This window comes from Tilletiaria anomala (genome assembly GCF_000711695.1).
Source record: "Tilletiaria anomala UBC 951 chromosome Unknown K437scaffold_8, whole genome shotgun sequence".
Lineage (NCBI taxonomy): Eukaryota > Fungi > Basidiomycota > Exobasidiomycetes > Georgefischeriales > Tilletiariaceae > Tilletiaria > Tilletiaria anomala.
In genome coordinates, this window is record NW_013547014.1 from 163,136 (window position 1) to 187,900 (window position 24,765).

A 24,765-nucleotide genomic window follows, 5' to 3' on the forward strand; every position below is an offset into this window, starting at 1 on the left:
GGTGCAATCTTCAGCTGAAAATCAGCGCCTGATGCAGGCGCATCTTCAGCAGTTTCAGTCAAGCCACCGACTTCGTCGAAGCTCATCGAACAAGGCGATGTTCACCATCAAAGCGTCCGAGATTCCGGCAGAGAATCTCAGAGCATTGGCAGGCAATCGGATGAGCTACGATGCTGTGACAATGACGTGGCAAAAGCGGCGCAGCGCAGTTCAAGCGGGAAGCGAAGCCGACGTGAGCGACTCCACGGATGCTTTTGCGAATCTCGATATCTCACTTCCATCGCCTGCGCACAGACACGTGGGCCCGCTTCCACGAAGTCGTTCCGTCCTCCGCAATGAGATCGAATGGAGCGGCTCGATTACCGTATCAGGCGGAAGTCGGGCGTCTGGTAGGCGTCCAGTGGAAGCGTCCAGCCCTCGAGCGACGATGCAAAACCTGCTTCCAACAGACGGTAACGTGCTCGCTTTCGAGAATCCATCTCCTACGCGCAGTGAGGGGCTGCGATCCATCCTAAAAGGCCAGCCCGGAGCGCTTCTCACACCTCGGCGCAGGATTCTGGAAGTTGGGAACGCTAGCGTGTCCTTCGTAGAACCGGCCCACGAGCAACAGATCGCTGGCGCCCTTGCATCCTTGGCTGAACTTCACTTGATGAGAAGCAAAGGACCAAAATCGGCAGTGAGGTCGCACAGGGAGGACACGTCGGCATGGCTCGACGCTACGATATTAACGGAAATGTCGTTCGCCATTGCTCAAGATCGAGTGCTTCAAGTCCTGACGGACGTGGTGCCTTGGCAGCCGGATTGGGAAAATCTGTCGGTTCTTGACCTCAGCAATCGTCGCGTGGAGACTCTGATGAAGCTGCAGGACTTTTGCCCCAACCTCCTCGACGTTAATTTGTGAGTCCTCAGCATTGCCAAAGGCAAGCTGAAGGCTGGATCAGTTGACGCCCGGATGTGCGCTCTGCAGAAACGACAACCTGATCGTGTATCTGAGCGGACTGCCTAGCTCCATCCGCCATCTCCAAGTCGCGCGCAATCGCTTATCCTCACTCGTTTCTTTCGCCCGTCTGCGAAATTTACAGACGTTGGACATTAGCGAGAACGCCGTGGAATCGATCGACAGTGAGTCCCCAGAACAATGACCACTATTTTCAGGAAATTGACAAAATCTTTTGCAGACCTATGCTGTCTTGACTCGCTGAAGCATCTTCGAGCCGACTCCACTCAGATCGATTCTATCAACGGTATCGACAGCATTGCAACATTGGAAAGCATCAGCTTGCAGCACAATAACCTCAAGACCATCGATTTACAAGGTACAACGTGGACAGAACTGCGACACCTGTCGCTTAGTCACAACCAGCTCGAAAGTCTCACAGGACTCACGCATCTCGCGCATCTGTACACACTCCAGGTGGAGCACAACAATCTTAGCCAACTCGACTGTCGTGGTGGCCTGCGAAAGCTTCGCCTGCTGCGCGTCTCGGGCAACCCGCGCCTGAGCATCCTAAACATCAAGGACCTGGCTAAATTGCGGACGTTGTACGCCGACTTTTGCCACTTGGATGAAATTCAGCATTTGCCCCACGCCAAACGCCTCGAGAATCTCAGCCTAAGAGCCCAACAGAATTCAGACTTCCGTTGGCCCCGCCATTTGCCAAGCAGTATTCAGCGAATGTTCCTTTCAGGCAACCCGCTGCAGAACAGCCTTCCAGGTGAAGATGCGGGTGAGCTTACCAATCTGGTTTATCTAGAGCTCGCTGCATGCCAACTTGAGCAGCTCCCAGACCACATGTGGTCCCTCATGCCCAACCTTCGGCACTTGAACTTGGATCACAACCTCTTCGTCGAGCTACCGAACCTTAGGGCGCTGCACCGGCTCAAACGCCTCTCCGCCGTTTCCTGTCGCTTGGAAAAGACTGCGCCGATCATTCGCGCCCTGCAAGATCTACCTTTGGAATCACTCGACACGCGGATGAACGCCTGCACACACGGCCTGTACGCACCAATCATAGCTCCAAGTCGCTATGTTGAGCCACGGACGCCCAATTCAGATAATCTTCCCAAAGGATTTGCGAGTGTGGCACCTCCGTTCCCAAACCCGGCTGTTGTTCAGCCAGCTTTCTCTCAGAAGGAACTTTCCTTGGGAAAGCAGGCCGAAGACCCCTCAGCGGCCCACAAGTCTTTCTTCCACAAACGGCTCCCCACACCGATCCGTGGCGCGAGCAACAGCGAGCAAGGAGTGTCACAGACTGCGATGACGCTAGCTGCGGATGCACGCTTTATTCGCGCGCTTCCCGAGGCTGCTCGCCAGCAACGCACCCTGCACCGTGGCGTGCTTGCTATGGCGTGTGCGCAGCTCACTCATATCGACGGGCTCCCTGTCTCGGATGCAGAAATTGAGGAGGCGAGCCGTCTGCTTGAGTAAGTCATGCAGTTGGATCTAAATTTCGTGCACCATATATCCATATCATGTTGTATTGCATCGTGCATGTGTCATAATAATTTAATAAGGTATAGGACTGCCGAAGGAAGCAGAAGTATGGAACGGGCGCTCCCACTTTGACACTTGCTCCCGTCCCTCGCCTGATTCCTGGGCAGGCGGCCGTGGCGAAGCAACCTGGGCCTCAAACAGTTGTTTGCGCACGCAACGTCACAACTCCACAGTGTAATAATTCGGAAAGGCAAGCTGCAGCGCAGTAAGAGCACGTGTCAGCAGGGTCACACCACGTATTCAAGACCTGTGACTTACTTCATCCTCAATGACCTTGCGCACAAGCTCTCCAATAAACTTCTCGACCTTGCCTACATTCCGCAGCACGTGCTTCGCCTCCTCCCCAACACTGCTCTCGAACGTCATGAAAGGCAATAATCGAGCGCCAAAATTTTTATCGGTTGTACCCGCTTGGACTTGTGGTCGTCCCGTGCTTGCTGTAATAATCGCTGCGGATCCGGAAGTCTTTGATGCTGCGACCGATGGATTGGCCTGCTGTGGAGAGGCGCCTGCGCTTCGGGAGAAAGAGGAGGGATTTTCTGCGCCATTGGGAAGCGTAGTATTACCGTTAAGCTCGTCGGAGTCAAGAAGGCTGATGTTCACAGTCTCCTGTGATCCGTCGAAGGCAAGCAGCACCGTGCCGTCCAAGACCAAGCCAGTCAGCGTGACTTGTAAAGGCAACTCCATGAACATGAAACAAGGTTGATTGATAAGCACGGCAGTTTTAAACCCAATACGGATAGATGTTGTTTGCCAACGCATGTGCATTTTGATCTGCAATGATGGGACCTCGGTGGACCTCTGCATCGTATAGGATGCTGCCAAATCCTCCTCATCAGGACGCCCTCCGAAAGGGTTGGGTGAGGCTGGCTGTCTGGAAGAGAAAGATGCGTTGCGAGTGGGGGGTGCAGTCGATGGTCGACCATGGAGATGTAGAGGAAGTGTACCGTGAGGAAAAGCAGAAGAGTGGGGTTGGCGACTGAAAGACGGAACTCGAGATGCGACCGACGGTCGTTTTGAGTTCGAGGCGGAGGGCTGGTGGTTCTGCCAAGAAGAAAAGAAGCTGGCACTCCCTAGCCCTGCTGAAGCGATGGATGGAGTCATGCTGCGATTGGCCCACGATGATGACCCATTCCAACCTGGTGTGCTACCAGCAGACGCTTGGGAATTTGCATCGACTTCTTGTGCTGTGGACGGAGTGTAGTGTCGAAATGTGTGAAGCTCTAGAGGGGAGATGCCAGCCCGGAGTTTACTGTCCTTCTTTGACATGGCATCCTTCAACCTTCTTTGAGGATCGGCAGATGCACGGCCAAGGCCAGGTGCTCGCATGTCCTTGGCCGCTGCAGCACCAGAATGACTGGTCAGCTCCTCGTCGTCATTCGATAAAAAATCCGACCAAATGTCCTGAATGCCGATGATTTCCAATTCTGGCGCCTGTTCCCCAGCATCAAATTCCTCGACAGAAATAGGACCAAGGAAGTCTGGTCGATTGGCATTCTGCAGGACGGCGTTCAGCTTGTCCAAGAACTGGTCGCACAAGGCACGGTCGAAGAGCTCCCAGTCGAGGTCGAGCGACATGTTGCGTTCTCGGGTTTTCTGTTGTGAATACAGATTGGATGTACTGCTGCTAATTTGGAAGCGGGTGTCAACAGTTCGACTCCCTAGTGTACGCTCCGGGGTGCTGAGTATATAACTCAAGTCTGGATGCTGAATGGTGTGTGCAACTTTCTAGCAAAGCTGGCCACACTTCATCTCGATCACTGATTCGTCGACGCCAGGGCACCGTGGCAGTATGAATGGCACAAAAACGCGTTGAAGAGGGTCCAGCACAGAGCAGACCAATACAACTCCAATGAGCCTAGATCCATTATATCGACAATCAAGCACCAATTTGAGAGCGGCCACATACATATAAATAAGAGCATCGACGCTGGGAGAAATAGACGGTGCGGTAGCAGCTTGTTAGCCATGTGCATACAAGGAGGATAGACTCCTTTGCCTGTGTCTCATCCATTCGACGCAAGAAGTGCGGTAAACGCTAGCGCTAGCAGCGCACCAACATCCACTGCCCTTACATTGACATCATATAACGAGTCCTCCCTCAACATAGCCAGCAAAATGGCTCCTCGAGGCAGATATGAATCCGTGAAGGCGCGACCCCCTTCAAAGGAAAGCTCGTCTACAGACCAGGATTATTTCTCCTTCGGCGCAGTCGATGCCGCGCAAGCTGGACTATCCGGCACTTCAAGCATGCCACTTCAGCCGCCTCCTCCCTGGGGTCAGGTGCAAGAGGACTCAGCAATCAGCGCCTCAGCGAGGCTACTCGAAATGCAACAGTCAGCGGCACAGGCTGAAAAGTTGAGCGGTCGGCCCTTGCCTGGTGCGGAAGGGCGTGAACAGGATGCCATTTACATGGCCCATTCCGATGAGGAGGAGGATGAAGACTCCGATGAATACGAATATGATGACGTGGAGTGGGTCAACGTATGAAAAGAATGAGTTCGCTTCAAACTACTGATGGGCGGACCTGCTGAAATTCCTCAGTGGCGAAATCTTCATGGCTCAGTCGGACGATTCAGACGACGAGTACCTGCCACCGGAAAGACCGAAGAGTACTCAACGCAAACATGGTGCTTATACGCAATCTGCGGACGCACCACCGGTGGTAGGCTTGGAAGAACTCGATGAGCTTGACCTGGCTTTTCAAGGAGGGAATGCGGCGACTACGCGCCACTACAACGTCACTGTCGAAGAGGGAAGTCTGAAGGCTTCACGGTTGGACACAGATCAATGGCTCAGCGAGGCTCTTTCCAAGCAACCGTATCAACCGGAAGAGGTCGAAGTGGACGTGGACGCGTTCAAAGCTTTTGTTGGAAATGTGCAGCAGCAAGGCACTGCCTCAATAAACTTGGACGAAGACGACGATGATGACCAGCGTCGGCTGTTCGAGCGCGAGCTCGCGGCATCACGCGGATTCGGCAAGCGCAAAACGAGGAATTTGGCTCGCGTCAAGCAGTATTCAGACGAAGTTAACCATCTGCTCCGTCAAGGTCATGCAGCTTATGCTGAGGGTGACCCAGAAGCCGCTATCCACAGCTTCAATGAAGTCATCCGCATTGAGCCGACCATTTTTGAAGCATGGCAAGTGCTTGGCTTGGTTTATGACATGATTGGCGAGCAAGAGAAAGGTCTTCAAGCAAAGATTTTGGCCGGTCACTTGGTTGCTACCAGAGCACCACACTGGATCGACCTCGGGCGTGACTCGTATCAGCTGGGCTTGCTCGTCCAGGCCGAGCACTGCTTCCACGAAGCGATGAAGGCCGACAAGGACAACCTCGTCGCGATGTTCGACCGTGCAACGATCCTGAACATGCTAAATCAGCAAGTCAGAGCCTCTCGCCTTCTTGCTCATTATCTTGAGCGCCGACCGTACGAGGCAGAGGCCGTCCGCAACTATATCCCTTGCTTGACAGCGATCGGCGAGCGCGCTAAGGCGCTCGACTACCTCGAACACATGAAAGACTGGAACCTCACGACTTTCCCGGATCCTCTGCGGCCCATTCCAGCCCAGATCGTCCCTGCTAACTATCCCCGAGAACCCACTTTTGGTGCCGAAGAGGCAGCGACGATGGCAGACTTCTACCTGCAGTTTGGCAATGCTTCGAAGACTGTCGAGGTGATCAAACAGAGCATGAGGTGGCTGCAAGGACGTTCGCAGGAGATTTTCTGGGACTCTGTGCACGACGACGATCGCGAATTCGACGAGCGAAGACCACAGGAGGGCACCGAGCACAGGATGGGGACATACTCGCGCAGGATTCAGACTTCACCTCCGCATGGTATGGATCCTGTACTGCGCGTTTATCTGGGAAAGGCAAGATTGCGAATGGGTAACAACAAAGAGGCAAATGTAAGTAGCACGCCGCGGCTCAAATGAAGGAGGGAGCCCGGAGGCTTTGCTCAAGGCTGCACTTCTGTTTGTAGATGCACTTTGACCTTGCGCTCGAAGCAGAAGCAACGCCAGATATCCTCGCGGCATGGAGGTATGCTGCAGATGCGTGTAAGGACCTTGGCGAATGGGAGAAGGCACTGGTGATGTACAGTGCGCTGGCCGATAGTCCGGAATCAAATACAAGTGAGATCTGGGCTCTCGTCGGGAAGTGCCAAGTCGAGCTTGGACAATACGAAATCGCGCGGCAGACGTTGGAGGAAAGTGAGTAGAATCAGAAACAAAGTCCGTTATCGAGATCACAACCACAATCCGATTACTTTGCCCCTGCTAGCTGTGGAGATCGATGCGAACGCCGTTGATGCCAAGCTCGACCTTGCTCGAGTTCTGCAATATTTCAAAGACACCAAAAGAGCCATGAAGCTCGTCGTTGAAGGTGAGAGAGGGTCGCCGCCTTACGTCACAGAACACGTTTTCCTGATTCCTACATGCCTACCTCCAGTAATCGAGGAACGTCGAAAGCAGCAAGCTGCCAGCGGCGAGCCGCCGACGGAGGAGTTTGAGATGTTGAATTCATTTTTCGACGAGACGAGACAATACCACGACCAACAAAGATCCGCCTCCACCAAATTCAAAATCTCTCGACAAGACAGGGAGAAGATGATGGCTGCTAAAGAAGCAGAAGTACTTCTCTATTTCCGCGCAACCAAGCTGATGGAGTATGATGTCTTCGTTGAAGGCTGGTGGCGCCCAGAGGTGAAGATGGACGCAGAGCATGATGTCATCGTCGCAGAATACCTTAACAAGGCCGGAAAATTGATCGACACGTTCAAAGACACAAAACGACTTTTCCCGGGGGACAGGGTAAGTGCATCCGAGCATCCAAGTACAAGGCACATAATGGCAGCGTAGAGCTGATATTTATCGCTCCACAGTCTAAACGATTCAAGGGCCTTACCACTGAGCCCAGGCGCAATAGGCGCAAGCAGTCTGGGTACATCAATGATCGCACAGGGGAACTGCTCAGTAGTCTGCGATCGGAATTGAGTAAGATTTTCTGGCCTAGCAATGATCATCACACCCATCACTGACGTTGTATCTGAGCAGGTGCTGGCATTGCGGACGATGGGACGTTGGACGATGCAACAAGCCAAGAGGGGGCCACACATGCGATGGGAGTACATCTCGATGAATGGATCGACCTCTTCATGAAGGTGAGAAAAGCTCTGACAGGAACGCGTAATCACACACTCACGACTTGTTCCGTTTCAGTACGCATTCGTTCTAACCAAGACAGGAGATGGGGACTCAGCTCGTGAGACGCTTGACCTCCTTTCACAGTCAAATGCCATTTGGACGTATGAGGATCGCCGCTTGGCACTAGAGCTGTGCAAGACTGGCGAGTTTGCCGTGCTATCTGCGTCTCTCGACGTGCATACTCACTTTTTGTGTTTTTGAATGTAGCGACAGCACTTTATGATCGCGATCCTGCTCAGACTTTTGTTGGCTTGCGGTTCTTGACCGGCGCATACGCATTCCACGAAGAGCCGCATCGCCTGTGGAACAGCGTGAGCAATCACCTCGGCTTTTACGGCATGGGCGAAGCTATGAACAATGAGCACCGGAGGCAAATCAAGCGTCGCAACAAGCTGATCGAGCAGATCAGTCTGGGCAAAGCTCACGCGTTCAATGTGACGCACAAGGCTTGGGTCGACCCTTCACATCGAAAGTCTGTCCGCGAAGGCGAAGACGCGACGGAAGATGACAGTAGCGAGGGTGAAAACGAAGAAGCGCTGATCGAGATGCGCAAAAGGGCGCGAGCTGCAAAAGGACGACAAGGACCACTGCCGAAGAAGTCACATTTGCTGAAAGCCGGAGGATATCCGTCACAGCCGAGCGCGGTCGGCATGGCCCTCGAAGCATGCGGTTTGCTGAGCACAGACTCGTATCAAGGTGCACTGGGTGGGTCAGAGGCAGCTGGACCTTCATGACTGGCCTCACCCCTCAGCTGGATCATCAATCTGACCTCTCATTCTCTCGCCTGAATACCATAGGTGCAGCTCTACGGACGCTAGACAAGGTACCGACGGATGCGTTGCTGATGATGATTGCAGGCATTTCTAGTATCGGTCGTGCATCGAACAGGCAGGTCGACAATCGTCATTACATGATCATCCAGGTGCGCTGCTGACCGATCGGCATGTCCTCCATCGGGAGTTCTGACGTTGGCGTCTTTGCCGTGGATTTCTGTCTGCAGGGCCTTGCCATGCTGTCAGAGAGCATGAAGTTGTCAAATCTCGAAGGAACTGCTATTTCCCACTACAACATAGCTCGCGCACTACACCACGTCAGTGAGTACTCTCGTCTGGCCCTGTGGCCAACGCCCTCGCCATGTTGCGGCGCGTCGATGCATTCCCTTGAGAAACTGACCTGATTGACCCTTTCGACGCTCCACAGGTCTGGCCCACCTTGCAATTCCGCACTACGAGCGGTGCCTGGAGCTTCATGATCAGCATCAAGGTTCCAACGAACAGGTGAGCTTTGTGTGCATGCGTTCCGGGACATGATCAATGCTTTGTGACTCACCCCTTCCTTTCATTAAACATAGCCCTTTGATGTGACGCGGGAGGCCGCATTTAATCTGGCCAATCTGTATACAACAACAGGAGGTTCAAGAAGGGCTATGCATCTGTATCGAAGGTATCTCACGGTGTAGCCCGGCCAGAATCTCCTCGCGAGGACAATTTAAGAAAGCAACCGTCCGAACATCACCATTTCAGGATTCGCCCTGCTGGCTGCATTCGGCATACCCATGTATTCTTGTGTGGCTTTGCACACTATGTATTCGGCATTCCCTAGACCCTGTTGCACTCTTTTGCAAATCGCCATGCTCACGAACTATTGATCGATCCATTAGCGACCAGTGCTATTCTGCTTGGGCCTGGGTGCTCTCGAGCCTCAATGATGCAAAGAGCAGTTGCAAACTGGGTCAGTTACACTTGTGTGCACAGCATGGAGGCAAGAGAGTCACATATCTTACTTTAGGGTTGTAGAGTTGAAGGCTTTTTATTAACTTGACTCTCTTCAATCGGCCATCTGACTACAATAACGGACGTGAAACATATCGGTTCACTATCATGAGATCGGACAGTACATACATATGACAGTTCATATGGTCCAACAAGTTTGTCGCTCGGGCCCGCGAGAAACATTCGGCACATACGCCAATGGCGCCAGGCACGACCATCCAAGCAAGGAGATTACCTAGGAGATGGAGGCGTGGAGCAATGAATGCTTGCTGTTCACTGCTGAGCGCTGTAAGGCGCTGAGGCCTGAACAGGCGCTAGCAGGCCCCAGCTGGACGACCCACAGATTCAGCTGGCTCGAAGTACATTTTATATGAGGATGCTACTGAGGTATTCTGTCATGGAGTAATGCCGGCAGCATGTATGTACGCCCCGCTACCCACGCCATCCATTGGCCGAGTCCAAGAGCTGAAGGGTATCTAACATTCACATCTGTCCTGCTAACTGCCTCCTGGCGTTTCGTTCCTGTGTCCCAGTCGCAGGAAATTGCGCTCACAGCCACGCAGTGCCTCCTTCCTTCAGGTTTCTCAGCAATTCATCTAAGGGATCCGATATTGGCTCGAAGCAAGATTAATATTCGAAAGAGCGCATGAGATTCGGCTGCCTTCCCCATACTCAGTACCTGTGAGATGCTCTCCTCCGCGCCTTGCAACAACGTCGGTTCCTTTCTTTCCCCAGCCCAATGGAAATCAAAACTGCGCAATCGGTCGAATTCGCCCAAACATGCTTCATATCACATCTAATCAAGTGTGGGAAGCAACACATGTGTGCTCTGCAAACCGGCGCCAAGGGCGCGCGCAGAGATGCAGGCAGAGACAGCGACGGATGCAGATGCAGAAGCAAAGACGAGAGTCTGAAGCGCAATTATTATTCCTTGTTTCACGCGCTGAATACTCAACTTTAATGGCCGATTTGGGGGCTTGATCGAAAATGAATCGGGGCGCTGTCTGCGCCAGTCCGGCCTAAACCGTCTTCATTCGAGCAAGACGACACGGCCCTGGCTGCCCCCCCCTGCCATTGCTTGCGAAGGCATCTTGCTCGCAGTAGTCGGCTCACTTTTTCCGCTGCTTTCCCACATGCTCGCTCACCCTTCCGACAGCTTGGGATTCCATTGACTGGACAGTTGGCGGACGTTTGACGTAGAGCAGGCCGTGCTCAGACGGGCAGCTTTGCCCCTGTCGCAGGCGGCTGACAAGGCGCATGAAGAGACACGCGGACAAACGAAGGTCGATTTGCTCATCTGGTATGTTTGTCCAAGAAAGGCACGCGGCTCCCTCAATCGAGTTTGCCGAGGAAGACGCCATTGGGCGAACCCAAGCCATGACCTGAAGATTGAGGCACAGGCTTCCCTCAGCTCCTTTGCCTTCACCGCCACAGGTGCGCGGCCGCTTGTCACCCCTTCCTCTTTTTACTGCTGGATGTATCTAACTGATCACTCCACTCCGTCATCCGCTCGCAGCACCGCACTTTTGCCTCCCCGTCAGCCACCACATCCGCTCCTTCCCTCTTTGGCTTTGCCTCTTCGCCTGCTTCATTGTGACTCATTGGTCTTTTAGATCAATAGGGATCTGTCTCACACCTACCTGTCAACCTGCTGGCGACTAGAGGAGAAGCGCTTACGAATACGCGATGACGGCCTTTACGGCGCCTTGACGTCGCTCCATGACAGCGCAGACGAATCGCCACGGGATTCAATCGAACGGCGCAGTGGCTGATTGCTGAGACGTCCTTCTTGGAGCTTCAAGGGAGGGAAACCCCTGGCTGCTTCAACAGTCAGCCATAAGTAGTAACCGCTCGTCTTTCGTTGCCACGATCGCCAGACCTTCACCTCACCTGGTCAACACAGCGTCCAATTGTGCCCAGCATTGCATATAATCTTCCGCCTCAATTCCTTCGCGACTTCAACTTCAATACTGGCTGCAACGCTGCGCGAATTGACCTGCTCCTGACGCACACGAATGTTGTATACGTGGCAGAAGGCACCGTGAAAGTGTGCTCGCAAAAAGATACAGCTGTTGCCTACCACCTTGCCTACGAGCCACAGCTGATGTCGTCGACCCTAGATACATCCGCTTCCTCTCTGGCCTCAGCTCTGCTCCATCTGGTGCCTTCGCACGACCAGCTATTGGAAGTGGACGGTGCCAAGCTTCACATCAATCTTGACTACAGTGTAGGATCCTTTCCGTGGGCACGTCTCTCCTTGAACGGACAAAACTATCAGGAGGAGCAAGCACCCGTACGACGGAAAAGGGTGAGCAGGGCCTAACACTGAGGAGTCGGAAACACATCTACTGGCGCTGACACTTCCGTCACGCATCATTCTCGTTACATGCCAGCCCTGCACCCCTACGGACACATCTCCTGGTATCATGCAGGGTAACGAGTCTCTCACAACGCCAGTTGCACCGTCTCCTGATGACTGGACCGCTGGTGGCGCCTCTCAGATTTCTGAAAATGTATGTTCTACCCACATGGCCTCCAAAGAGGAGCCACATTTGCGCTTGGCAGGTGGCGTCGACGAATTCACGAACTGCAAGAGACGCTTTCGATCACCATCGTCCCGCTTGCTGGGTCTGACGCCTGTCTTTTCATCCTTGAACGGCTCGAGTGGAGCTGCAACTCAGCATGCCATGTCATCGCTTCGTGCTTCCACCGTGCCATCACCCCCGCGAATCTCTCCAACTTCGGTCCCAGATGAGCCGTCCTGGTATTCGTTCGGCACCGAAGCCACAACGCAAGGCGCTTGGAGGGATCAATCCGATTCATCCTCTCACCTTAGGATAGGCAGCCGTGACGATCTCAACCCTGGGTATCATCTTCCCTCGCAATCTCAACAAAGTAATCTCAGTGGCATGCACTCACAATCATCCTGGCTTGGACTGTACGGTCTAACGGCTCGCAGCTCCACGCCGTCCCTCTTTAATCGTGAACACGTGGAAGCAGCTTCAGCAGTCCACGGGGTTTCACTACAAAGTGCGCACACAATCGGACCCTTTCGCAGCATTCAACCTCCTACAGCTTGCAAGCCAAAGGGCCTGTCAGACACCGAGACCAGCCCTCGCAGCATGCCCATCACGGAGCTCACACCTCCTCTCTCCTCGCCTCGACTCTTGTACGGCTCAATGCAGTCTAGCGTCTCTCTCTCGTCACCCCTTGGGACCAGTGGCTCGAGGCTTGGCAACAGTTTCGTCTATCCGGATCCAATGTCCTTTCAAGCCGCTTCGCATGGTCGTACGAAGGCTTTTCCAACCAACGAGTCGTCCCAGCAAGTGGCATATACATACGAGAATACACGCGCAACAGCCATGGGCCAGCCTTGGACCCTTTCGAACAGCCAAGATGGTACCGAGCACTCTTCGGCTCCGGTCACACCGACATTGCATCAAGCCGACTGCAAGAGCATGCGTCTGAGGAACATGCTGAGCCCACGGGACGGCTACGCAAGCGACATTGACGAGCGGGATGATCATCGCGACTCGGATTCTGCCATGACTTCGCCCTACGCTATCCTAGCCCAGTCTAACGGACAATCTTACTTTGCTCATCCATGGGGATCAACCCAGCAAAGTCTGCTAGGGTACTCAGACACTTCACCGTCAAAGTCGATCGGCAGTCTTTCCAAAAGCTCCAGTATGTCTTCATCGTACCGAGACATGAACCCCAGCTCGTCTTCACGCGTCTTTGGTCCTGCCAGCCCGCCGCCTTTCGCGTATGTCAACCGGCCGGCGGGAATGACCTACATTGGAAACAACAGCGCGGGAATGCCCACCTTGTCTCGCGCGCATACACCTGGATCTATCGGAACTGGCATGGATAGCGTGGATGAGCGAGCGCAAGAATACGGCTCCGCCTCGCAAGTCTCGAGCGCTGGTACGGCTTCGTCATACTTCGGTGGTCAGTCATTCGGCATGTCCGAGGCCACAGCCATGACATCACCAGCTGCGTCTGCCATGTTCTCACAGCAAGACGCCACCGATAGGGGAGCAGGAGAGCATTGGTGGAAGGTGGACGATCCACACGCGGAACTGCGGAAGCTCGTTCCCAAGGAAAAGCGGAAACTCTTGGAGCGTCCCAAGGCCAACTACATAACGCTCCTGCGCTTGATCATCCTTGCTTCTCCGAACAGGCGCCTGACATTGACCGAGATCTATCACTGCATCGAGACGTACTGGCCATATTTTCGTCAGGTGGCGTCCCCTGCTTCCGTGCGAAACTCGATTCGGAATGCGCTTAGCCTCAACCAGGCATTCGAGAGCATGCCCCGCGCACCAGACGAAGACGGAAAAGGCGGCTACTGGGTTGTCAATGAGAGCGTAGAGCCGCTTACCGTCCGCCGCAAGACGGCGAAGAAGCGCAAAGCTCCATCGAGTTAGCACTTGGCTCCTACCGTGGTATTTCACAGCTCCACTCGACCGTCATATACATTGATCATCATTTTACAAAGTCAGCTCGCATGAAACGATTCGTACGATCTATCCAACATATTCGGCCTGCATCTCTGCAGCCGAAAACCGGAGCATCTGTCTCTAGCGTTTCTTCTGCTAAGTCCAGGCAAGGACGCACTCATACACGCATGCACTTTTTACTCCTCCGCATCCAAGATGCAACATCATTTCTTCAGCAAGTCTGCTCACACCTCACCGAAATTTGTAACTGCAAACATCGCATCAGCAATTTAGCATCCAGCATCCCAACCAGTACATATCGATTTGACGCCGGTTTAATGCTCTTCCTTTCTCTGTCCCTCGCTGTGTCTTTTCAAACTGTAGTTTTGTGCAATCGCATTTGCATAATGTACTGGTCCTGCAAGCAAACGCAAGTATCGTTTCCCCTGCAGAGAAGCCCGCTTTACGGCACGTACTCTTTTAAGGAGGGCGGCGTCGAGAGGTGAGAAGTGTTAACAACAGCGGCATGCATGTCATCTCGTGAATTGAAGGTATCTGCCCTCCAGAGCCCAGACAGCAGCGTTCGGAGAGGCCAGCAAGGAGCGACCAGCCTTTTCTCTTCATGTGCCACACTACCAAAACTACAGACTACCGCCCACATGCTGCAATATGTGACACAACCATTTACCTCGGACGATGAAGATGAACACGTCGGCGGGAAGGAGAATAATGACGTCCAACCTTTACCCAGTTTTTGGGGGGGAACCGCCGATCCGTAGAAAAGCATGGACGGCCCACGAATGCACCTAAATCCACCTACCGTGCCAATATAACCGCCGTGTTCGAAAAAGCGATTCAGGAACGAGCACAGGGCCAGTGGCTGGCGAAGTTACTGACTTGCTAATGCTTTTCTTTTCTGGAAAAACTCTCGGATCCTTCGAAAGTGAATCGGGTGCCTTTCCGCTTTCCCCGGCAGACCCGCACGCTGCACCTCGATTTTTATTTTATTTTTCTCCTTCAGAACCCCGGCAGTGGTCCAGAGACTGTGGACATACCACTCGACGTCGAAGTCAACTTATCTCTTTCTGACATCCTTCCATTTGATGGCGTCGCGAGGCAGTCTAGTCGGCTCTCCTCCATTCCATCGACGTCTTCTCCTACGTTCTCTATCCTTCCACAAGTGCCGTCCATCCTGCATCGAAAATCAGCCCATGAGCTTGCAATCTTCTAGAGCACATCTCATCGTATCTGCATCGCCGCTGCCGGCTGGCGTCTTGCCACCTTTGTTGGCTCTTGCGTTCCACGTATCTGCGACCCAGATAGGCCGCCCCTTAGGACTTGACTTGATCATCGGATCCTGATCGGATCATCCTTGACGATAGTTTGGCTAGGACGTTTTGAACAGTAGCTACACATTCGCAACCACACTTCCCCCAAAGCATCGCCATGAAGCCCGCGGCTGCCGAAAGTAAAATGGACCACGTCGCACACTCTTCCGATACCTCCTTCGTCAACATGGCGATGGATCGGCCCGCAAATGCCGTCGACGCTTCGCTGAATTCCATGGATCCGAAGCAGTTCAGAAAAATCCAAGCGCTCGCAAAGGACCCCGAACGCATGGCCGAGGCGTACGGCGCGCATGTGGGCACGCTCCAGGCCGTCTTGGAAAATAAGTATGTCGTCGCTTGTGCGCTCTTCGCGTCCTTGTCAGGACTGTGCTTTGGTGTCGACCAGGGAATCATGTGAGTTCTTTTCCTCGGAGTTGGCCCTTCGGACCTCGGGTCTTGAAAACTTACATCTGGGCATCGTGCGAACAGGTCCGTCACGCTCGTCATGCCTCACTTTCTCGAGCAGTTCCCCAAGACCGACAGCAGCGTGACGTCGAGCGCAGGTCTCTATAAGGGCATCATCACCGCATTCCTCGAGCTCGGCGCCATCATCGGAGCAGTCTTGGCGGGCTACGTCGCGGACCGCTTCGGCCGGAAGTTCTCCATTCGCGTCGGCTTTGTGTGGTTCGTCATTGGCGCGGTGTTACAGACGGCCTCGTTCGACTACCCCCAGCTAGTCGCCGGCCGCACCGTCAGCGGGTTGGGCATCGGGCTGCTTTCCGCCTCCGCTCCGCTGTACATGGCAGAAGTAAGCCCGCCGCACATTCGTGGGGTTATTCTCGCTGGTGAAGAGTTTGCCATCGTGTTTGGCATCTGCATTGCCTTCTACGTAACTTATGTGAGCGGCGCCTCCATTGCATCTTCCCCCTTTCCTTCAACCCTCTTTCGTCACCATCGATCCGCTGACGATAAAAATATTTTCTTCCCTCACGCTTTCAGGGCACGCGGTACATCGAGAGCGACTGGTCGTTCCGCGGTCCCTTCATTCTGCAGATGGTCCCTGCCTTCCTGCTTATTGCCTTGAGCTTCCTGCTCCCCGAGTCGCCGCGCTGGCTCGCCTCGCGTCCGGGACGACTGGAAGAGGCTCTCGCGACGATCGCATTGCTGCGGCAGCGCCCAGAGACGGATGAGCTGGTGCAAGCGGAGTTCCTGGAAATCCGCGCACAGATCGAGGTACACGAGGAGATTCGCGGCGAACGCCATCCGGAGTACATGGATGGCAGCATGAAGAGCAGCTTCATGCTCGAAATCTGGGCGTGGCTCGACTGCTTCCGCTCGGGTTGCTCAAAACGCACATGGCTGGGTATCTTGCTGATGTTCTTTCAGCAGATGGTTGGTGAGTGGATGTCAATGAAATATGACCCCTCCATCCGACTACTTTCGCTCATTTTAGGATTTGGTCTCAAATTTATCTGACAGGTATCAACTCGTGAGTGTCCACTACAGTCTTGAATTTGTCCAACGTTTCCTAAAACCTGATCAATCTCCGACACCGTTCCAGGCTCATCTACTACTCGCCATCATTGTTCGCCCAGCTGGGACTGACGTACGAACTGCAACTGCAAATGTCCGGCGTCGTCAACCTGGCGCAGCTGGTCGGTGTCATGATCTCCTTCGTGGTCATCGACCGTCTCGGACGGCGCCCGTTGCTTTTGGGCGGCAGCGCCGGCATGACAGCGACACTCGTCATCGTCGCTGCGCTCGTGGCCAAGTTCAACGGCCAATGGGCGTCGCACAGCGCCGAAGGCTGGGCTGGCGTCGCTATGCTGTGCTTGTACATGGTTGTGTTTGGAGTGAGTGGCTCGTTGTTTCAATCTGCTTTGCCCGCACTCAATGTTGACCGATGCTCTTTGCGTGCTTTCGATTTCAGATTAGCTGGGGCCCCGTGAGCAGAAACCCATTAGCCAGAGGCCGCTAGGTGCAGCGCGGCTAACACTTTACGCCCTCGCAGATCCCATGGAGTATGCCTTCAGAGATCTTTCCTCAATCGCTGCGCAGCAAAGGCGTCGCATACTCCGTCGTGTCCAACTGGCTGTTCAACTTTGTCGTCGGCCTCATGTGCGTACGACCGTTTGCCCTGATTTGCGTTCCTCGAACGCCTTGGTACTGATACCCGACATATGTCCTTATTTGCGTTCACAGCACTCCCGTCCTCGTCCAGAACACTGGCTATGGCGCATTCGTCTTCTTTGCCTGCTTCAGTTTCCTCTCGATCATCTGGGCCGTGAGTGCTTGGCCTGCCATTAGAAAATGGAATGCGTGGTGCCGTGATTCTGAATTGCCTCCTATCGGACTCGGAACAGTGGTTCTTCGTCCCCGAGATCGCTGGCATCAAGCTGGAAGACATGGACCGCATCTTTGGGGATCGCACCGGTGCAGCAGACAAGGAGCGCTTCGAGCGCATCGAGCAGCGCCTCGCAGCAGAGGCGCAGGCGCGTGTGTGGCCCAATGCAGGCGCTGGCCCTGGCGCCGCTGCGAATGCTGGGTCCGGGTCGAGGGATGATGATTTAAGAAAGAAGCTCTAAAGGGAATGCAGTCGCTGCTCCTGTTACCTCGCTTGATGCTACTTCTGCCAAGCTTGCTCTTGCTCGTCACCCAATATTTCTTCATATTCCATGCCGCGCCCGGCCTGCTACGCGGGTAAAGCCGGGCACGCACCGGTCTTTCCTTCACACATGTTGTAACATCAAATCTTGCTCACAAGCGACGTTGCATGCCCGCTGGGAAGACAAAAGAGCGTATTTATGGATGATTAATTCCTCAATTTTCGGTTGTCATGCAAAAGCCAGATGCTCCGCGGATCAAGCAGGCGCAGCCTGTGCGTCTTTGCGTGCCACTCAACGCTGCCGGCGTCGTCGCCGGGCGCGCGATCGGCAAGGTCATCATGCATGTGCAGCCCGGCGGCGAGGTGCTGCAAGACGAGGGCGGATGAGAGCAGACTGTAGTCCCCGAATCTGTTCGTGCTCGGCTGGCCTCGCGCGGTGAGAGAGGTGGCAGCGGCCCCCGAAGGCGGCGATAGAGTGTACAGTCGCCCGGTGGCGGGGTGCACGAAGAGTTGGTCAGGGTTGAAAGGAGTCGTCAGCGTGCCCGCCCAACGGAGCTTACCTACGATCCATAAAAGAATTAAAAAGGAGATGTGTGAGAGAGACCACATCGCTTCATTTTTGAATGTGCATGCAGCCAGACTGGGCAGGCGACGCACCATCGTGCGAGATGTCTCGATAGACGATCGGTGTATCCGCCGATTTGACAAAATTCAGCTCGCCCATGCAAGGGCTGATCCATTGGTACCCCTGTGAGCGCGCGAGAGCACTCGCTTTTCGGTGCGTCAGCTTGCCGGCCAGCTCGTCTGTCCAGTCGTGGGAGAGCTGTTGCGGCTGCACGGCGGCGTCGCTGGGATTCGCCTCGGCGGGATCAACGTCGTTGGGACGGAGACGCATGAAGAAAAAGTCGAGAAACTCGGTGTTCTTGAAGCACGATGTCAAGTTCTTGGGGACGGTGTCGTGCAGGAACAGCTGGCCGTGCACGTCGATGACGTAACGGTACAGACGTCTCGGCTTGGTGTCACGGTGCGTGCCGTCGCCGTTGCAGCCAACTTTGCCCGCCCCTCTTGCTTGTTCTGGATGTGCTCCTTGTGGCTTTGCGAGTGCTGCCGATAAGCAGTACGCCCTGGGAGACGCCACAAGGAGCGCGGCGCTCAGAGGCGATCCGAAAGGGCAGGCAGGGTGTAGTCGTCGTCGCCGAGGGTGTGGCAGCGGAGCCAGCGACTGCAACTGTGCTGTCCACGCTCTTCCACCGCTGCCGCCGCCGTGCATCAGGGGCGCATGCTGAAAGCAAGGCAGCACGGCGCAGAGTCTACTCGCACGCAGCTTGTACATGCATGCACGAGCTGGCACTCTTCTCGTTCGCGTTGTATGCACCGAACCAGCAAGTTGTACGCGGGGGATTGTTCGCCAGCGTTCACGTGTGGCCCCTCGGTCGCGTGCGTACATGGTGAAGGTGCCTTATGTATGTACTGCTACTACCGGCGGTCTGCAGTCTCGTCTGCAATATACGTTGGTGGATGTCCCCTAACCCTACTTGGTATTATGTAGCGCAGCGCGTCGGCGCCGATACCCCGAATTTAATTTGAATCCCCGTCACAATGGGGATTCCGGCCACGCTGCCCATTGCTGTTTGGTGGTACAGCAAGTATAGAATGTGGTACATGTGTAGACGGCATGGCATCGAAACGTAGCGGATCACGAGCGAGAGGTCGTTCATTGTATTGACCCATCCACCTTTCCTTCTTGACCCGCCTCAGCTCCATCCTCCTCTCGGCTCGGGAGCTTGCTCGCCCGCCCAACATTTGCAGAGCAAGCAAGCCCGTCTGTGTACAAAGCAGCGCGAGCTCTTTTTCGACCACTGACCACGATGGCGTTCGCAAAGGAAAAGCTAGGGCCCCACCCCCATTCGCTGCTCCTCCCGATGAATCATCGCGCGAGCGCGAGCGAAAGCGACGCCGATGCACATCGCCCACCCTGGTTCTCGCTTGGTCGCGCCTGGATCATGCACATGCTGCGCGTCTGTGTCGTCTTCTTCATCAGCTGCTCGTTGATCCGTCAGCTTGCCGACAGTCGCCCCTCCGAGTCGTTCATGGACTCGATCGACAGCATCCATGCGACCCTGATGCGCCACGCCATCCCCGTCGAGGCGCTCGCCGCCGCGCGCTGCCCTCAGCAAATGGCCTACAATGGAGAGCTGCACCCCATCGCCCTCCCTGGCCAGAGCTTGCTGGCGCAGCGCCTGTCCCAGGCCATCGCGATCGACACCTCCGTCTCGGACAACTGGCCCGCCCCCGCTGAGGACCCCGAGCGGTGGACGACCATCTTCAAACCCTTCCGCGACTGGATGCACACCGCTTTCCCCAAGGTCCACCAGCCCGACGGACCCGTCAAGCTCGAGCTGGTCAACCAGAATGGGCTCCTGTACACGTGGCAAGGCTCGGACGAATCGCGCAAGCCGCTCCTCCTGATGGCACATCAGGATGTCGTTCGTGAGTTCAACGCCCAGTCAAGTCTCCTAACTACCCCGCTGATCCACACACACACTCCCTCTCTCGCTCTCACTCTCTTCTTTTCTTCTCTCCTCGAACATCAGCGGTCAACCCAAAAGTCCTGAACGACTGGATCCACCCGCCGTTCGAGGGGTACATTGACAAGGGCAATCAGACCATCTGGGGACGCGGCTCGTACGACGCCAAGTCATGGCTCGTTTCGATTGTGTCCACGCTCGAGGCTCTCCTCGAAGCCGGCCACGTACCCAAGCGCACGGTCGTCGTCTCGTTCGGCTTTGACGAGGAGGCGTCAGGCCCGCAAGGCGCGGCTCACCTAGGCGCGTTTCTGCACGAGCGCTACGGTGACGACAGCTTCTCCCTGATCGTCGACGAGGGAACGCCCGTGCTCGGGCCGCAGGACCCGGCAAACGTGCTGCGGCTCCCCATCGCCATGGCCGCCGTCGCTGAAAAAGGCTCGGTGCATGTGTCCATGACCGTGCAAGCCAAAGGCGGCCATTCGTCCTTCCCGCCGCAGCACACCTCTGTCGGCCTGCTCGCCAAGCTGGTCTCCGCCATTGAAGACTCGCAGGACTTTGGCGCGATCGTCACCGGCACCGACGCTGACTACCCGTACAGGCAGATGCAGTGCTTTTCCGACTCGAAGGCCTTTCCCCCGGAGATCAAGTCGATGATGGACGACCTCGATTGGGCCCTCGGCCACCCTCGCGGTCGCCACGCGCTCGAGCGCCACGCCAGTTGCCCGCGTCGTCATTCGTTTACGCGCCGACTGGCCGGCATGCTTGCCCCCATGCTTGACTCGGACCGGCGGCGTGAGCAGCGGATCGCGCTGGCGCGCCGGCGTCTGTCTCAGGCGCTACGCAGGTACCCTTCGCTTAGCAACCCAGCCGAGACCACGCGCGCTGTGGACATCTTCAACGGCGGCGTCAAGGTGAACGCGCTGCCCGAGTCGGCCGAGGCGATCATTGACCACCGCATCTCCACGTCCTCCTCAGTCGCGGACGTGAAGAAGGCGTACGTGCGCGCGATCCAGCACCCTGCCCGCTCGCTAGCACTCTCGACAGACATCTTTGGCGAGCAGACGGAGAACGCCGTGTCCAACCCGTCCGAGTGGAAGTGTACGCATCCCGTGGAGCCGTGCAGCTTCCACTCGCAGGAGCAGCAGGGCCACGTCGTTGTCAGAATGTGGGACGAGAACGAGCTCGAACCCGCGCCCGGCACGCCGGTCGTGGGCGAAGACGCCAAGCCTTGGCGCTTTGTCGCGAGCGTCATCCGCCGCGTGTGGCAGGACCAGGCGCGCGAAGTGATGGGCGGCAGCGGCAGGGGTAGCAACAGCAGCACGGCAGGAAGCGCGGTGGCGGAGGAAGCCGCGGGGATCCGCGTCATCCCTGCGATCATGCAGGGTAACACGGACACGCGGTATATGTGGCCGCTGAGCAAGCACATCATCCGCTTTGGGCCTGCGTCGCTGCTGCCGGACACGACGGGCGTAGGCGGTGCGACAGCTGGCGTGCACACGACCAACGAGCACTACCACGCCGATGGACTTGTCAAGGCCGTTGACTTTTACAGCACGCTCATCCTCGCGCTCGAGCAGACGACGGAGCTGTAAGCTGCCAGCGGGGGACAGGGTCGGGAATGGATAGGTGTGGCGCCTTCTACAGGCTCTCTGTTTGAATACATGGCGCTCCTGATGTGCTCGGCTCGGAACAATATTTCTCGGAAATACCCTCTCATACATGTGCTCCATACATGCGTTGCACTCTGCAGCTCGAACGTGTTACCATTTCACAAACGGGTCCAAAGCGGCTCTCATCTGGGAGGCACCACGCCACGGTGCATAGTGCACGGGTGGCGGCGGCGGCGGCGACGACGACCCCGAGCGGGGGTAGTTAGCTTGGCGGATCAAGCCGCTGCTCTCTTCCCACAAGCTTTTCCTGGCATCGTCATCGCAGCCGAGCGCACGCGCAGCACACATGGGCGGGAGGTGGGCCGGGCAGCTGCATATGATGGGCGCGTCAGGCGAAGCCTTTTGCTATTCCATGTACTGTGCTGTGCTCGATCTCCCTGCGTGTGCCCCTTCCCTGGCTGCCCTTCGCGTTAGTCTGGCCCGCATGCAACCCTAGTTTGGCAGCAACCATGCACCCGTGCCGTCGCGCACCTACGCGGCAGAGACAGTGCCTGGGGGATGTGAGTTGGGCGAGACCATCAGACGAGAATGCGAGTTCTTGCGAGGGCTAGAGATGGGCCCTCCCGCCCGGCTGGCTGGCCCACGGTCTCCAAAAGGCTGGGCCTCGTTACCTCTTCTTCATCCCCTCATCACCCCCGTGGCTGAGAAGACCAAGTTGGCAAGGCTCGACTGGGCTGAACTGGAATCTATAAATGAAGTGGAGCGGCAGCAACCGAGCTACATGCTCCCTGCGATGTGCATCGACTTTGGTACATAGTTCTGCTCACTTGCGCTTCGTCACGTCCTGCAGCCTCGCGTTCGATGGAAGAGAGATGAGACATTAGCTGCGCGAGACCTCGTCTCCCGCCGATCTTTTCCTCAACGGCTTTACACGACTCACGCTCTCATTTTGGGCACTCCAAAGGCGTTCATCCTTGCTAGCAGCGGCGAAACTGACTCCGGCAAGCGCCTGCGAACCAGCACCCCTGGCCTTCGTCCCTCTCTCCCTACCTAATCTGCCTACCCCTCGCCACAGATCCCCTTGCACCGTCTGTGCCACGCGCTCACCCACACTCAGTGCACTTTCCTTTGTCCTGACCTTGCACCCTCGGCATTCTCTCCGCCCTAGAAAAGAGCTGCGCCCTTCGACGCGCAGACATAGGTTAGGCGGCTGCACGCGCCCGCGAACACATTGGACCCTCGCCAAACGCACGTAGCATCAGCATACAGCCTGCGATGCCGCTGGCCGCCGGCCAGCGACAGGCCCGTGGCGCAGCCGAACGACGGGACGGTGCAAAGGAAGCTTGGTCGTCCAAGTCGTCATTCCCATCATCGTTGTCATCATCATCATCACCGTCACCATCACCATCAGCATCACCGTCCTTTCCCTCGGAGGACGAATCACCGATCGAAGCATGCCCCCGCTCTCAAGAAGCGCCACCGCATCAACACCAAGCGAAACGTCAGCGTATGGCTTCTCCGACCCGGGCCCCGCCCACGGCCTTCCGCCTAGCACGACCGTCTGCATCCGACGGCATTTGCAACAGCACCGCTGCCACTGCTCGAGCTCGCGGAACGAGCAAACCTCAAGCGACAGCAGCAGCGGCGATCAACACGCCACCCCCGCGCTCGAAACGTCTCGTGTGCCTTTTGTAGACGGCACCTCTGCCAGCGTTGGCAGCGGTAAAAGCAATGGCAGCGGTGGAGACAATTTGGAGCGTGGCGCCAGCGCGGGTGCAGCGGCGATGTCGACCCCCGGAGCAGCAGTGGCAGAGACATCAAGAGGGCTCATCCTCTCGCCCTGCTCGGCATTGCTAGCGCGAGACTACGATGAAGAGGCGGGTGCGCAGCCGAATGCCGAGTCCAACCGCACTGCCGGCCCTCCGCACGTCTACATCCACGTGCACTCGAACTGCGCGGGGGGAGTGCCCACGACCGTGGCCGCGAACGGCGGGCGGTATGTCCGGCATGCAGACGCCCAGAGCGAGCTGAAGCGCTACGCTGCGTGGAACGCCATGGGGCGCGAGTGGGCTCGACGGCAGCGTGTGCTGCTGGGTGTCTACCACAGCGACGTGGACCGCGCTGTTGCAGGGTATGACGACCTGGCTGCTGCAAAGTCGCTTCCTGTTCTTCAGCAGCAGGTACAGCAGCCGCAGGTCACCTTGCCTCTGCAAGCGACACCTTCCGCTTCCGCTTCCTCCCTTGGGATCGCCGGCAGCGATGTCTCACTGCTCAGTCCATCGCGACACAGCACGGGCATGCGCATGAGCCTGAGCCTCGTGTCATCCACATCTTCCTCCTCCACCGGCACTTGCACCCTCGCCCAGGCCGGCCCGCACATGCACGTCAGCACGCAGAGCAGCATCATCACCAACAGCAGCAGCAGCAGCGATGGGGGCGGCGGCGGCGGGAACACAACCAAGCACCTCGCAGCAGAAGCAGCCGCCGCGACGCGCCTGCGCAGTCTCGGCAGCATGCTGACGTCCTTCGACATCCTGCTCGAAGGGCGCAGCGCCTCTTTCGGCGGGCTCAGCGCGCTTGTGCACAGCGCCGACGAGCTCCGCACCTCCCTCGACAGCTTGCTCAATCTGCGTGACGCCCGCACCCAGGCGAGCGTTTCTTAATGACGATACGACGCGGCGAAGTTGGCCGAGGAAGGGGTTTCTTTGGGTTTGCTTTCGTTCGATCTGCACTATTTTTGGGTTTTTGTGGGATACAGTGATTTTGTTGTACTATCGTAG

The 24,765-nt window shown here is 56.2% G+C and overlaps 9 protein-coding genes across 9 annotated transcripts; 7 read left to right on the plus strand and 2 right to left on the minus strand.

Moving 5' to 3' along the window:
- Window positions 1-649: 649 nt before the first annotated feature.
- Window positions 650-2,428, plus strand: K437DRAFT_220394 (L domain-like protein; the record flags this gene model as incomplete). The annotated part of the gene is made up of 3 exons (XM_013390016.1): window positions 650-897; window positions 968-1,122; window positions 1,179-2,428. 3 exons carry the CDS (start codon window positions 650-652, stop codon window positions 2,426-2,428), a joined length of 1,653 nt encoding a protein of 550 aa, XP_013245470.1.
- A 42-nt stretch (window positions 2,429-2,470) lies between these two features.
- K437DRAFT_272333 (uncharacterized protein) lies at window positions 2,471-4,234 on the minus strand. The gene is made up of 2 exons (XM_013390017.1): window positions 2,753-4,234; window positions 2,471-2,689 (listed from the first exon to the last, which is right to left on the minus strand). The coding sequence occupies exons 1-2, from the start codon at window positions 4,070-4,072 to the stop codon at window positions 2,654-2,656; spliced, it is 1,356 nt and encodes a 451-aa protein (XP_013245471.1). The 5' UTR covers window positions 4,073-4,234; the 3' UTR covers window positions 2,471-2,653.
- Window positions 4,235-4,367: 133 nt separating this feature from the next.
- On the plus strand, window positions 4,368-9,302 carry K437DRAFT_254035 (TPR-like protein). The gene is made up of 13 exons (XM_013390018.1): window positions 4,368-4,968; window positions 5,039-6,404; window positions 6,479-6,707; window positions 6,778-6,879; window positions 6,946-7,307; window positions 7,379-7,490; window positions 7,551-7,657; window positions 7,716-7,842; window positions 7,908-8,405; window positions 8,498-8,622; window positions 8,701-8,794; window positions 8,901-8,977; window positions 9,052-9,302. Exons 1-13 carry the CDS (start codon window positions 4,613-4,615, stop codon window positions 9,157-9,159), a joined length of 3,663 nt encoding a protein of 1,220 aa, XP_013245472.1. The 5' UTR covers window positions 4,368-4,612; the 3' UTR covers window positions 9,160-9,302.
- A 2,029-nt stretch (window positions 9,303-11,331) lies between these two features.
- On the plus strand, window positions 11,332-13,623 carry K437DRAFT_174478 (uncharacterized protein). The gene is made up of 3 exons (XM_013390019.1): window positions 11,332-11,780; window positions 11,866-13,159; window positions 13,224-13,623. Exons 1-3 carry the CDS (start codon window positions 11,577-11,579, stop codon window positions 13,262-13,264), a joined length of 1,539 nt encoding a protein of 512 aa, XP_013245473.1. The 5' UTR covers window positions 11,332-11,576; the 3' UTR covers window positions 13,265-13,623.
- Window positions 13,624-14,360: 737 nt separating this feature from the next.
- K437DRAFT_174385 (uncharacterized protein) lies at window positions 14,361-14,730 on the plus strand. Its single transcript, XM_013390020.1, has one exon. The coding sequence runs from the start codon at window positions 14,445-14,447 to the stop codon at window positions 14,691-14,693; it is 249 nt and encodes an 82-aa protein (XP_013245474.1). The 5' UTR covers window positions 14,361-14,444; the 3' UTR covers window positions 14,694-14,730.
- A 310-nt stretch (window positions 14,731-15,040) lies between these two features.
- On the plus strand, window positions 15,041-18,006 carry K437DRAFT_254039 (putative MFS monosaccharide transporter). Its single transcript, XM_013390021.1, has 9 exons — window positions 15,041-15,656; window positions 15,732-16,140; window positions 16,242-16,638; window positions 16,722-16,731; window positions 16,804-17,095; window positions 17,173-17,187; window positions 17,254-17,360; window positions 17,445-17,526; window positions 17,606-18,006. The coding sequence occupies exons 1-9, from the start codon at window positions 15,361-15,363 to the stop codon at window positions 17,825-17,827; spliced, it is 1,830 nt and encodes a 609-aa protein (XP_013245475.1). The 5' UTR covers window positions 15,041-15,360; the 3' UTR covers window positions 17,828-18,006.
- On the minus strand, window positions 17,627-19,288 carry K437DRAFT_254041 (uncharacterized protein). The gene is made up of 2 exons (XM_013390022.1): window positions 18,505-19,288; window positions 17,627-18,407 (listed from the first exon to the last, which is right to left on the minus strand). The coding sequence occupies exons 1-2, from the start codon at window positions 19,178-19,180 to the stop codon at window positions 18,055-18,057; spliced, it is 1,029 nt and encodes a 342-aa protein (XP_013245476.1). The 5' UTR covers window positions 19,181-19,288; the 3' UTR covers window positions 17,627-18,054.
- A 229-nt stretch (window positions 19,289-19,517) lies between these two features.
- Window positions 19,518-22,405, plus strand: K437DRAFT_254042 (Zn-dependent exopeptidase). The gene is made up of 2 exons (XM_013390023.1): window positions 19,518-20,337; window positions 20,442-22,405. The coding sequence occupies exons 1-2, from the start codon at window positions 19,716-19,718 to the stop codon at window positions 21,965-21,967; spliced, it is 2,148 nt and encodes a 715-aa protein (XP_013245477.1). The 5' UTR covers window positions 19,518-19,715; the 3' UTR covers window positions 21,968-22,405.
- Window positions 22,406-23,439: 1,034 nt separating this feature from the next.
- K437DRAFT_266489 (uncharacterized protein) lies at window positions 23,440-24,648 on the plus strand (the record flags this gene model as incomplete). The annotated part of the gene is made up of 1 exon (XM_013390024.1): window positions 23,440-24,648. One exon carries the CDS (start codon window positions 23,440-23,442, stop codon window positions 24,646-24,648), a length of 1,209 nt encoding a protein of 402 aa, XP_013245478.1.
- Between the last annotated feature and the right edge of the window lie 117 nt (window positions 24,649-24,765).

Bases quoted from the DNA above. Each gene is read 5' to 3' on its own strand.
- K437DRAFT_174478 (XM_013390019.1), top strand. From the start codon at position 11,577: ATGTCGTCGACCCTAGATACATCCGCTTCCTCTCTGGCCTCAGCTCTG. The intron at 11,781-11,865 runs GTGAGCAGGGCC...GTTACATGCCAG, and splicing joins CACCCGTACGACGGAAAAGG to CCCTGCACCCCTACGGACAC. The intron at 13,160-13,223 runs GTATGTCTTCAT...TGGTCCTGCCAG, and splicing joins CAGTCTTTCCAAAAGCTCCA to CCCGCCGCCTTTCGCGTATG.
- K437DRAFT_174385 (XM_013390020.1), top strand. From the start codon at position 14,445: ATGTCATCTCGTGAATTGAAGGTATCTGCCCTCCAGAGCCCAGACAGC.
- K437DRAFT_272333 (XM_013390017.1), bottom strand. From the start codon at position 4,072: ATGTCGCTCGACCTCGACTGGGAGCTCTTCGACCGTGCCTTGTGCGAC. The intron at 2,690-2,752 runs GTAAGTCACAGG...ACTGCGCTGCAG, and splicing joins GCAAGGTCATTGAGGATGAA to CTTGCCTTTCCGAATTATTA.
- K437DRAFT_254041 (XM_013390022.1), bottom strand. From the start codon at position 19,180: ATGTACAAGCTGCGTGCGAGTAGACTCTGCGCCGTGCTGCCTTGCTTT. The intron at 18,408-18,504 runs GTGCGTCGCCTG...TATGGATCGTAG, and splicing joins TCGAGACATCTCGCACGATG to GTAAGCTCCGTTGGGCGGGC.
- K437DRAFT_254035 (XM_013390018.1), top strand. From the start codon at position 4,613: ATGGCTCCTCGAGGCAGATATGAATCCGTGAAGGCGCGACCCCCTTCA. The intron at 8,406-8,497 runs GTGGGTCAGAGG...TGAATACCATAG, and splicing joins CTCGTATCAAGGTGCACTGG to GTGCAGCTCTACGGACGCTA. The intron at 8,623-8,700 runs GTGCGCTGCTGA...TTCTGTCTGCAG, and splicing joins GTCATTACATGATCATCCAG to GGCCTTGCCATGCTGTCAGA.
- K437DRAFT_254042 (XM_013390023.1), top strand. From the start codon at position 19,716: ATGGCGTTCGCAAAGGAAAAGCTAGGGCCCCACCCCCATTCGCTGCTC. The intron at 20,338-20,441 runs GTGAGTTCAACG...CTCGAACATCAG, and splicing joins GGCACATCAGGATGTCGTTC to CGGTCAACCCAAAAGTCCTG.
- K437DRAFT_254039 (XM_013390021.1), top strand. From the start codon at position 15,361: ATGAAGCCCGCGGCTGCCGAAAGTAAAATGGACCACGTCGCACACTCT. The intron at 16,141-16,241 runs GTGAGCGGCGCC...TCACGCTTTCAG, and splicing joins TTGCCTTCTACGTAACTTAT to GGCACGCGGTACATCGAGAG. The intron at 17,361-17,444 runs GTGCGTACGACC...TTGCGTTCACAG, and splicing joins AACTTTGTCGTCGGCCTCAT to CACTCCCGTCCTCGTCCAGA.